This window comes from Lampris incognitus, chromosome 6 (assembly GCF_029633865.1).
Source record: "Lampris incognitus isolate fLamInc1 chromosome 6, fLamInc1.hap2, whole genome shotgun sequence".
NCBI lineage: Eukaryota > Metazoa > Chordata > Actinopteri > Lampriformes > Lampridae > Lampris > Lampris incognitus.
In genome coordinates, this window is record NC_079216.1 from 9276302 (window position 1) to 9288331 (window position 12030).

Genomic DNA, 12030 nt, shown 5'->3' on the forward strand with positions numbered 1-12030 from the left:
AAGAGCCATAGAATAAACGAATTGCTCTTCATCTTTGTAAAAACAACATTTATCCATTATTCTAATAATCTTGAGTGATATGAGCTGGTGTGCTATACATCATGGACAATATATATATACTATCTGAAAGTTGACTTCTCTTGTGTTTTTATGAAATATTTTATTCTGAAGGTGTAAAATAAATCACTGACAAGACGGTGAGAGACCGGTTCGTGTCATGAATGTGGTGCGTTTCTCTCTGCTCCACGCTACTCCTGCAGGGCGGTGTTCCACCTGTTCTCATGTGATTACAACCACGCAGGAAGGTGGTTTGGGACGTGCCGAGATTGAAATCAAGCCTCCCCTGGAGAACTATACATTCTTCTGGAAACCACGTGAAAGACCTAAACCGTAACCCCTAAACCACTACCAACCTGGACCAATGTCTAACGCTTAACTCTAAATTTAACCAGTTCCTACTCTTAAATTTAGGCAACAGAACTGTCGTTTACTGTCGCTAAGGAGCGAAAATCGACCTTTTGTTGCTGCGGGTGACGAGCTTTAAATCGCTGCGCGTCGCTCGCTGAGATTACGAATCGGCCGCTCACGTGGTGTCCGAGAGAATGTCTACAGAGAGCGTCTTCCTCCTGACGTTGGCCGCCGGCGGAACCCCGGGCCGGCAGCCGCTCGTCCCCCCCCCGGCGGAGTCTGGAGCGGTAAGTACAGCGGGGTTATAGTAAGACACGGTTATTATGAATTCATAAACAGCTACTTTTAACTCCAGCTAGATAGCGTTAGAAACGCAGCCGAGCCGCATCCTGAATGGGGACTTGTGTGGTTTATATGAGGGGAGGGAGGAGGGGGGCGTTTGGGCGTACGAGCTAGCCGGTAAGGATGCTGCATAATGGTGCCACAGGCCGGCGTGGGTGAAGCAGCAGCAGCAGCAGCAGAGGCAGCCAGCCAGCCAGCCAGCCAGCCAGCCAGCAGCAGCCAGCAGCAGCAGCCAGCCAGCCAGCCAGCCAGCCAGCAGCAGCCAGCAGCAGCAGCCAGCCAGCCAGCCAGCAGCAGCAGCCAGCCAGCCAGCCAGCCAGCAGCAGCCAGCCAGCCAACCAACCAGCAGCAGCAGCCAGCCAGCCAGCCAGCCAGCAGCCAGCCAGCCAAGCAGCAGCAGCAGCCAGCCAGCCAGCGGCCAGCAGCCAGCCAGCCAGCAGCAGCCAGCCAGCCAGCCAGCCAACCAGCAGCAGCAGCAGCCAGCCAGCAGCAGCCAGCCAGCCAGCCAGCCAGCCAGCCAGCAGCAGCCAGCCAGCCAGCCAACCAGCAGCAGCAGCCAGCCAGCCAGCCAGCAGCAGCAGCAGTGAGCAAACCCGGTTTATCAACAGTTAAACTCACAAGAAGATGAGAAGACGAAGATGCTCAACACATGTCCAGCTGTCGGGAGTGCTTCACCAGAAAATACACGTAACTCCGAGGTTGTTAGACTCTGCACCACCCTCCCATCGAGATGGAGACGAGCCAGTTTCACAGCAACTTTCAAGTGTTTAAAACCCTCATTTCAGGGGAGCTTTCACCAAGTGTCGCCCCCCTGCCTTCAGTAATTAGCTCCTAATGGGCTGTTGACGAGTTCTGTCTGTTGTGATGTGATCAATTCATTCTGACCAATGTTTTATTCTTCTTCGATATATATTTGTTCATTCTGTTTCATAAATGTTGGACTTCTTCATTGTCTTTGTTTGTTCAGTCTGTTATTTTCATTTGGCGTCACCTCATTTCATCTTTGCTCTTTTCGCTTGTTGTGAAGTGCGTTGCATTAGGGTATGAAATATGCTGCGTAGATACATTTTAATTGACTTGTCCCTGATTTCCTGTAGCCACCACTAAAAATAATGTACCCAAGTACGCTGACGCAGCTTGCCTGGACAAACCCTTTCAACAGGCCGCTGTTCACACTGCGGAAGGTCCGGGAGCCCCCGCAGAGCCGGGCCCCTCCCAAACGCAGACTGGCAGCTGCTGCGGTGGCTGGTGAGTAATGATGGGGGGGGGGGGGGGGCTTTCGTTTTGTAAGTCTTCCAAAATTACTTTGTGACTGTTCAGTAGTCAACTTGGTCTGTCCGGTAATTCAAGTGTTTTGTGGGGACGGATGTGTGAGGGTAAATGTGACAGACATCCCAGTGTGTTTCCATCACATGGAAATAGCTGACTTTGCCTTTTGAGGTGCTTCATTTTCTGTAACTCCAGTGGGACTGAACTGTTATGCCCCCACCCACCCCAACTCGGTAATGTACAGGATGCAGGTTGGCGACCTCACCTATGGTGACACCGCACGGATATCTCATTTTGTTTGTACTTTGATGTAAAAGCTACTGATTTGTAAATGTACTGCTACCATCATTAGTGAAGAATTGCAGTCATTGACAGTGTGAGGGAATTAACCATTTATTCTTCGTTTGAGGGAGTGAAAGAAAGGCCTAGCAAAATCTTCCCTGAAACACGGGAGCAAATAGTAAACTTGTTTCATGCTGTTTTAGATCATGAGTCACTTATCTTCCCGAGTGTGTAACCTTTAGTCCTTTACAGTAAATCTCTCCTCTAAGTTGTTTTCAACTCAGAGTTTGTAGCATAACCATGTTTTACTGCATTTTTTTGGAGTGCTGCCGTTTTAATCACGTGCTTCCAATGGGGAAGGGTTATGCCCACCTATGTCAAAGTTCAAATTACAAAAAAAAAAAAGGAAATGAATATGAAACCCAGCAAAAAGACAATGTTGTTGTACTTGAATTACGTATATTGTGTCATCGCTTGGTGAACTCTGGTATCGCTGATGACGTGGTGTGATTGTGTTTCATTCTTTGCTGCAGATGCTGAAGTGAGCTGTGGGTTTGGCTCGACAAAATATTACGCCTTATGCGGCTTCGGGGGCATCCTTAGCTGCGGAATCACACACACAGCCGTTGTGCCTCTTGACCTGGTCAAGTGCCGTCTGCAGGTGTGTATTACAACTTTGCTGTGTACATACTGTGGAATAAACCAGTATAGGGCACTTTTAAATAAATACAGCCTCTCTTAATCCTGTCATTTCTGGCCTGAATGTCCTCAGCAGACATTCACTACTTGTGCTGTCTTCATCTTTAAGGTGGACCCTGGCAAGTACAAGAGCATCTTCAATGGATTCTCTGTCACCGTGAAAGAGGATGGTGTCCGCGGGCTTGCAAAGGGCTGGGCTCCCACCTTCATCGGTTACTCTATGCAGGGCCTCTGCAAGTTTGGCTTCTACGAGGTGTTCAAGACCCTGTACAGTGACATCCTAGGAGAAGTGAGTACTGCTTGACGGTCAACCAAAGTACGCTCCTTCTTTCCCTTTACTTGAACTCTGGGTGGCCTGTGGTTGGAGAGATCACCCCATAACCAGACGGCTGCAGGTTAAAACCCCCCAACATAGCAAAATATCCATCTATGTTAAAGTGTTCTTAGCTGGTAATTCCACAGTCAGGTCTAGAGACAAATGTGACTGAGCTTACTTCATCGCAGCTTCTGGGCTCTGGATTGACCAGTCTGATGATATTGGACAGCTCAACGACTCGATTTCAACATCACACTTTTCTAGTCTTGCTTGTGTTTATGTATTTTACTCTGTGGTATTTTAATCTTTTGAGATTCGTATTTATTGCTCATGTTTTTTAGGGCATTTTGTAGTTCTGTTTAGATGAGCGCTGTACTGGAAATATTATTTTATCATCTTTTTAATTACCATTTTATTTTTATGTACCTTTTGTTATCATTATTATCAATGGGACTACTATTATTACTACTAGTAGTAGTTATTGTGACTCTAATAACATAATTGGGCCATAAAATGACTCTCTACCATCTTCAGGGACATTGCTCTAGGTCTCTCTTAACTCGGACCCTCTTGGTTCCATACATGTACATCCAAGATTGATATTTGAATAAATAAATGTGAATTAATCTAATAGCTCTGTCTGTCTTGTATCTCTCCCCTCCCTCTTCCATCCTGCCTGGTGGAACAACCAGGAGAACACCTACCTCTGGAGGACCTCCCTCTACTTGGCGGCCTCGGCCAGTGCAGAGTTCTTCGCTGACATTGCGTTGGCCCCCATGGAGGCGTGTAAAGTTCGCATCCAGACCCAGCCCGGGTACGCCAACACCCTGAGAGAGTGCGCACCCAAGATGTACGCTGAGGAGGGACTCTGGGCGTGAGTATTTGGTAACACGTTAAACTTAATGAGTGACTGAGGCTACACAAGAGGATAGCGTGTTCCCTCTCTGCAAGCACATCCATTCATCCCACACAGGACTTCACAAGAGCAAAGCAGTTTTAAATGTTGTGGGCTGAAAAAAGCACTAGAGAAACCACGTGCTTGTTTTTGTTTAATTTTAGTTTTTATTTATTTTTTGATCAGCATGCTACAGTAACATGTTTTGTGGCAAGATAAACGTGTCCGGCTTTAGTGTCTCTGTAGGGGAATTCGGTTTGCACAGACTTGGCTGTACAGCAGGGCTTCTCAAAGTCCGGACCTCGGTCCGCATCCGGATCGAATGGCAAGTCAATCCGGACCCCAGCCCGTACCTCGTGTTGGGAATACAATACGTTATGAAGTGTAACATTTTCTCCTTTGTGTGCTGTTGCTGCCGAGTTCACACATTCACGTTGCACCGCATTAACGTTGCTTTGGGGGGTGATACGAAGCTTTTATTGCCCTTACAGCAATGTAACGAGTGTAGTGGTCGTCAGCTCGAGTGACGCTATATTCACTGTCCCTCTGCTGTGCTCCGTGTTTGTTCACTTGTTTTGCACCAACAGCCTTTATGCCGAAATAATATGGGGTAACTATGCGCTCCCACGTGGACTTTTCTGCTGTTGTTTGCTTCGGCTGCTCGCGGTTTTATGAGGTTGGTTGACGATTTTCCGATGATGGAATCCAAGGGGATGATTTCATGGCAGGGGTGTGTGTATGTGTGGTAAATAATGACCGACGTGTCAAGATAAAGGGGGAAACTGAACCACAACAGAGCAGGGATCCAGGTTCAAATCAACACATAAACCGAAATGAATATTTGAAACAAAACTCTATCATGTGTTTGTTGATCTATGTGTGTGTATGCGCGCGGTTGAAAACTTTCTTTCTGCCACACGTTTCTCAACATACGCACCTGACGCTTTAACTATGCTACTATTCACCTAGGCCAACAGTTGTATCTTAGCCCTGTGATGGCCTGGCGGCCTGTCCAGGGTGTCTCCCCACCTGCCGCCCAGTGACTGCTGGGATAGGCTCCAGCATCCCCACGACCCTGAGAGCAGAGTAAGCGGTTTGGATAATGGATGGATTAAAAACAAGTCCACATTCATACATATGAGTGCATGAGTTTTTTCACTTTCCTTTTTTATTACATTGTGGTCTAATTGGGACATTTTGCAAGGCATCAAATCAAACTCACGGTGTATGTACATAAATAAACAATATACTTATTCTGGCTAAAACTTTGCTGCATGAGAAAGAACATAGGCGGCATGGTGGTGCAGTGGTTACCGCGGTCGCCTCACAGCAAGAAGGCCCTGGGTTCGAGTCCCGGGGTAGTCCAACCTTGGGGGTCGTCCCGGGTCGTCCTCTGAGTGGAGTTTGCATGTTCTCCCCGTGTCTGCGTGGATTTCCTCCAGGGGCTCCGGGTTCCTCCCACAGTCCAAAGACATGTAGGTCAGGTGAATCGGCTGTACTAAGTTGTCCCTAGGTATGAATGGGTGTGTGTGTGTGTGTGTGTGTGTGTGTGTGTGTGTGTGTGTGTGTGTGTGTGTGTGTGTGTGTGTGTGTGTGTGTGTGTGTGTATGTGAGCCCTGTGATCTCCCTGCCTGCGGCCCACTGACTGCTGGGATAGGCTCAGCATCCCCGCGACCCTGAGAGCAGGATAAGCGGTTCAGATAATGGATGGATGGAGAAAGAACATGCTCCATAGATCCACCTTTAGGGGGCATGCCTAGCGTCACCGTTCAGTCACATTCTGTTTGCTGGTATCAAATTGAATGGCCCAAAGTCCCGCCCCCCTAAGTTCTTGTTGCTAGGTTGGACAAGCTTGACAAAAAGAAACATGGCAACACGGCTGACGCCGGTTCTGTTTAGCCGGGTGCCGCAGTGTATATTAGGTAGTTTGTGGGCGTCAAGCAATATAGCTTCAAGAAGCCAACAGCAAGGTCAACGGTATGCAGTGGAAGGCTATATTAACGATGTTAACTTTTATGAACGAGACAAAACAACGCGAAATTGAGGCGAAGTCATTCCGATCTCAATGAAAAGGGGAGAAGTCACAGATTCTTTGCGAGGAGACGGGGGATGACAAGACTATCGGTCACCATTGCTCCTGCACTAAATGGTAACTTTCCCTGTTGGGATGCTAGACATGGTGTATATCCAAATAAATAATACCAGAAGTTACTTCTGGGGTGTCCGGGTAGCGTAGCAGTCTATTACGTCGCCTACCAACACGGGGATCCCCCGTTCTCCATTTCCTCCTGACCTCTGCATCTTCCTCTGTCACACCAGCCACCTGCATGTCCTCCCTCACCACATCCATAAACCTCCTCTTTGGCCTTCCTCTTCTCCTATTATTCTGTTCCACTCTTTATATCGGACAACATTTGTTTCTGTTTTGGGAGTGGAATAAACACAACGCATTGCACATGGACAGGGTATGGAGTGTTGCCTTTACAGGTCCCCCAGATACATCTTTTAACCATCTTCCAAAAAAAATTTTTTTTTCCAACATAGACGAGCCTAGCACATAACACATCCAAGTATAAGAGGAAAGGGGAAAGTTGACGGAGGTTCTGGCAGGTACCAAGCCTACTCAATTGTTACTGGCGCACAGAGCGAAAAGGGGCAGGACTTAGGAGGGGTCAGTTAGTAGTGGACAACATGGAACACCAGTGACTCCTTCCTTGTGGTAAAACATAAACCCAGTTAACAGTTGAAAGGCAGCTACACTTCTGTAAAAACGGTGCCATTGCGGCCAGTCTATTCTACAGTCAAACCTCTTACGTTTTCCACTCAAGACACAGCCTTGTCGTTAACCACCTTCTGCTTCCTAGTTTCTACAAGGGTGTGGTGCCCCTGTGGATGAGGCAGATCCCTTACACCATGATGAAGTTCGCCTGCTTCGAGAGAACCGTTGAGCTGCTGTACAAGCACGCGGTGCCCAAGCCTCGCAGCGAGTGCTCCAAGCCCGAGCAGCTGCTGGTCACCTTTGTGGCCGGATACATCGGTGAGTCCGACACAGAAAAGCCGCTGTGCGTCCCTGTAAACGTGCCGTGGATTACAGCGGCGATAACAAGTGTACGCACCCCTGTTAAAATGGCAGGTTTTTGTGATGTAAAAAAAGGAAACCGAGCTAAATCATTTAAGAACTTTTTGCACCTTTAATGTGAAGTTGCAACCTATAAAACTGAAGTGAAAAACAAGCTGAAACCTTCTGGGGGGGGGAAATAAACCTTGCAATTAGCCGGTAGCATAAGTGTGCACACCCCTAACCTCATGCTTTGTTGAAGCACCTTTTGATTTTATTACAGCACTCAGTCTTTTTGGGTAAGAGTCTATCAGCTTGGCGCAATATTATTTTAAGTTTTGTGTCCCCCCCCCCCCCCCCCCCCAATGTTTCTGATTGTTTTTCACTTTATTTTTATAGGTTACAATTTCACAAAATTCTGGGGGAAAAGTTCTGACATGATTCATCTTGGTTTCATTTTTTTTTTTACATCACAAAAACCTGCTTTTTGTGTAGACTTGTTATAGCCACTGTATATGCTGTTGTGGGAGATGCGAGTACTATTTTATGTGTCAGGTTACAGTTTGAAAGTGGAAATGCAGAAATATTTATCCCAGTGCTTCATCAAGGCACCGTGGTTGTTCGAGAAGGGAGTGCCGGTCATTCGCTGTTGAAACACGCTTCACTTCTACATATACATGCACAATATCGGAAACTGTCTCTGTGTGCAGCATTTTTTAAAAACCCGGCATGCTTGGTGAGTGGTGTGTAATACAAAACAGAACGGTCACTTATTTTACTCACACCACTATTATTGTTAAACTTAAACCACGGGGCGTCCGGATGGCGTAGCAGTCTATTTCATTGCCTACCAACACGGGGATCGCCGGTTCGAATCCCCATGTTACCTCCGGCTTGGTCAGGCGTCCTACAGACACAATTGGCCGTGTCTGTGGGTGGGAAGCTGGATGTGGGTATGTGTCTTGGTCACTGCACTAGCGCCTCCTCTGGTTGGTCAGGGTGCCTGTTTGGGCATGAGAGGGAACTTGACGTAGTGTGATCCTCCCACGCGCTACGTCCCCCTGGTGAAACTCCTCACTGTCAGGTGAAAAGAAGTGGCTGGTGACTCCACGTGTATAGGAGGAAGCACGTGGTAGTCTGCAGCCCTCTCCGGATTGGCAGAGGGGGCGGAGCAGCGACTGGGATAGCTCAGAAGAGTGGCATAATTAGCCGGATACAATGGGGAGAAAATTTTTTTACGTTTTTTAAATTTAAAAAAACTTCATCTTTACCCCTCTGCTAACACAACTACCCCAATCCTACTGTTCAGAGAACATGAAATGCGTCACCATCACAAATGCGCTATTGGACCGTACAAACAGAGCCTGTACTTATTGACTGTTGCCGCCTGACATTGTCGGTGCATGCTAATGTTCGTCTCCATGCAGCTGGTGTGTTCTGTGCCATCGTCTCTCACCCCGCTGACTCCGTGGTGTCGGTGCTCAACAAGGAGAAGGGCAGTACGGCAGTCGGCGTCCTGAAGAAACTTGGACCTATGGGTGAGTTCATCAGTCAGTCAGTCAGCTAAAATGTATTCATATAGCACATTTTGTACATATAAATGCAATGCACTTTCCATGACTGAGCTGAATTTGAGAGAAGAAAAATGGACAAATATTCCCTTATACATATAGAGCTTGAATACCAACACTGGGTAGGGTAAGGGCGAAGTGCACGTATGTCATCTTTGAACCACTGCTTTGCAGAAAAGGTAACCTGATTTAAACCACATGTCCTTAAGTCCACCTCAGGGGGGCATAACTGTGTCATCACTGCTCTGCCTGAGCAGCTCAGATCTGCAGCAGCTTTTCTGGCTGTATGCAGTTTTTTGCATGGAGAGACCACTCGCCATGCAAAAAACTGTTGTCACACATCAGGGGCGTGATCAATTAGCATATTTCATACATTTAGATTTAACATTTATATTTCAACATTTAACATTCACATCTAACATTTATATTTGCATTCAAAATTTATATTTATATTCAACATTTAACATTTATATTTATATATTATTTTATAATTTTGCTTTAATGCTGATCATTATTCTTGAAGACGATATTACAATATTTTGCATTATTTTTTTTTTATTTAGCAGACGCTTTTATCCAAAGCGATGTACATCTGAGAGTTAATACAACCTGTTTTTCTCTCTAAATGTTAAAAAAAGTGACAATTGAAAATTGTATTGCATTTCGTTACCTTTGGCGATGCTAAATGTGCAAAAATTGAGCAGGAAAACAGAAGGTGCAACTTTTTACAAACGTCGCCCCATCGTCTCGGGGTTGGCATCGGCGACAGCATCCAACAAAAACTCCCCACGCTGAAATTCATTGCAGCAGAATGATTCAGTTTCTGTTAGCATCGGAGGGCTATTTGAGCAACAGCACCACCAGTCGCTGTTTTCTCTCGGCAGCTGAGGTTCTGGGTGGTCGCCATCAGCCATGTCCTCTTGCTCGGCTGATGCAGCAGCAGCCTTGGCCTCTCTCCGCTGCGTTTCTTCAGTCGTATAATCCAGTGTTTCTCAACCCAGTCCTCAAGGACCCCCCTATCCTGCAGATTTTCATTGTAACCCTGCATAGGTAGCCCTGCTTGTAATTACTCGACCAATCATCTCGCAGCACTTAATTATGCAAAGTGTGCAACATCTGACAAAATTCATTGCTGATTGGTTGAATAACTACAAACAGGTATCTATTCAGGGTTGCAAAGAAAATCTGCAGGATAGGGGGTCCTTGAGGACTGGGTTGAGAAACACTGGTATAGTCTGGCTTGAATAAATATGGTTGAATAACCGAGTCGGCCAAAACATTGTGAAATGTATCCTGGTCCATAAGATCCTCTGCACTCGTGTTTTGGGAGGCCATTTTTGCTGTTGGAAAAAGTAGCTTTTTTTTGATACAAGTGAAGAGAACAAGGAAGTTTTGTTTTTGAGTGGTATAGCACGTAGCACGAGGTGGAGACTAGAAATTCAAGCTGAACTTGTCTGTAGTTCTTCCTTGTCACCAACGATGTCACTGATGTGTCAAATGACGACACTGGTGCTGAAAGGACAGATTTTGCAACTGTGTCCCAGAGACACAGAACATTGGCAACAACGGCAGATGTTTTTCACTCTATATCCTAAAATCCGATAGGTGGAGAGATAAGGTTGAAAATCGGTGAAGTGGTCCTTTAATTTTATTTTTCATTGTAATATGTGTGCGAGCCAACAAATGAAAATTTCCCACTCTCACCTGTGTCGGTGTAACTTCTCTTTATTCCCTGTCCTCTGTCCCAACCCAGGTGTGTGGAAGGGTCTGGTGGCCCGTATTATCATGATCGGTACCCTGACGGCTCTGCAGTGGTTCATCTACGACTCTGTCAAAGTGTACTTCCGCTTGCCTCGCCCACCTCCACCGGAGATGCCAGAGTCCCTGAAGAAGAAACTGGGACCGACTGAATGAGACAATGTGCCTTAAAACGAACCTCACGTTTCCTCTGTTTCAAGTAAACCCTTCCCTGTAGTAGCACTTTGTGGTATGGTGCCTGAGGGCTCTTCAGTACCCCCAAACTAAGTAATGCTCTTGCCTTTTCAACACTACCGGCTAGGCGTCTCATTCTTCAGAACTGGAGACCACAGAATCCCCCACCTTTATTCAAGGGAGGAGAGACCTGATGAGCCTGTTGCACCTGCAGAAAGTTAAGGAATGACAGAAAAGTTTTGGGGAAAAAAGTGGAAACCTTTCTGGTATCACATCATTTCTTTGAGACATGGTGAGTTCTCTCTAACATAAGACTGTGTATATATATATATATATATATATTTATATACATACACACACACACACAGTCTTATATACCTATATATTCCGCTCCTCATTAGTCGGGCACTCAACACCATTGATGGTTTCAGAAAAAAACGATATATATATATATATATATATATATATATATATATATATATATATATATATATATATATACACACACATATTATATTATATTGTTTCTCAAAAATATGCCAGTCTTGTATGACGGCGTATTAGGGCCATTGCAGGTAAAAAAAAATGTAAAAAAGATTACAGAGCGGGGGGAGGGGGTAATATGCCCAGAAAAAACTGAGATTAAAGTCGTAAATTTACAAGAAAAAATACTCGGATATTCTCTGAGATGGCAAAAAAATATATATTTCTACAATGGCCCTAATATGCCGTCATAGCCTTGAGATAACCTTATGGTGTTTTTTCTTTCTTTTTCTTTCTTTTTTTTTACCTGCACTTTTTTATATTCTATATTTTTATTTACCTTTGAATCTGTTTTTTTATTTTCATTTATTCAAATTTCATTCATCGTGTTTACTGCTTATTGTATATAAGTGCTTTTGCGCCTCTTTTTTCTTGATATTTATATTGAACTTTGTGGGGGGGGGTTTCTCTCCATATGTTTTTAAACTTTTTTTTAAAAGTTTTTTGAAGTTTAAGAACCGGGCGTAGAGGAATGGGCTTGTGGGCGGGTGGGTGAGATGGGGGAAGTAAATTCTGGTGTTTATTTATTGTATTTTTGCCTTTGTCATGAAAAAATCAATAAAGGGATCTATAACATATATTAAACATATATATATATATATATATATATATATATATATATATATATATATATATATATATATATATATATATATATATATATATATAACAACCAACAACAAACCCCACCTTGCTACAACCACTACCTTACTAT

The 12030-nt window shown here is 45.1% G+C and overlaps 1 protein-coding gene across 1 annotated transcript; it reads left to right on the plus strand.

Moving 5' to 3' along the window:
• Positions 1-1862: 1862 nt before the first annotated feature.
• Positions 1863-11042, plus strand: LOC130114418 (phosphate carrier protein, mitochondrial-like). The gene is made up of 7 exons (XM_056282292.1): positions 1863-1998; positions 2835-2962; positions 3110-3289; positions 4009-4190; positions 7076-7248; positions 8697-8807; positions 10594-11042. The coding sequence occupies exons 1-7, from the start codon at positions 1863-1865 to the stop codon at positions 10752-10754; spliced, it is 1071 nt and encodes a 356-aa protein (XP_056138267.1). The 3' UTR covers positions 10755-11042.
• Positions 11043-12030: the final 988 nt, after the last annotated feature.

What these genes read in the sequence shown, in the direction of transcription:
- LOC130114418 (XM_056282292.1), top strand. Translation starts at nt 1,863, where the DNA reads ATGTACCCAAGTACGCTGACGCAGCTTGCCTGGACAAACCCTTTCAAC. An exon ending in GGCAGCTGCTGCGGTGGCTG is followed by an intron (nt 1,999 to 2,834) that starts GTGAGTAATGAT and finishes TCTTTGCTGCAG; the next exon opens with ATGCTGAAGTGAGCTGTGGG. An exon ending in CTTTGTGGCCGGATACATCG is followed by an intron (nt 7,249 to 8,696) that starts GTGAGTCCGACA and finishes GTCTCCATGCAG; the next exon opens with CTGGTGTGTTCTGTGCCATC.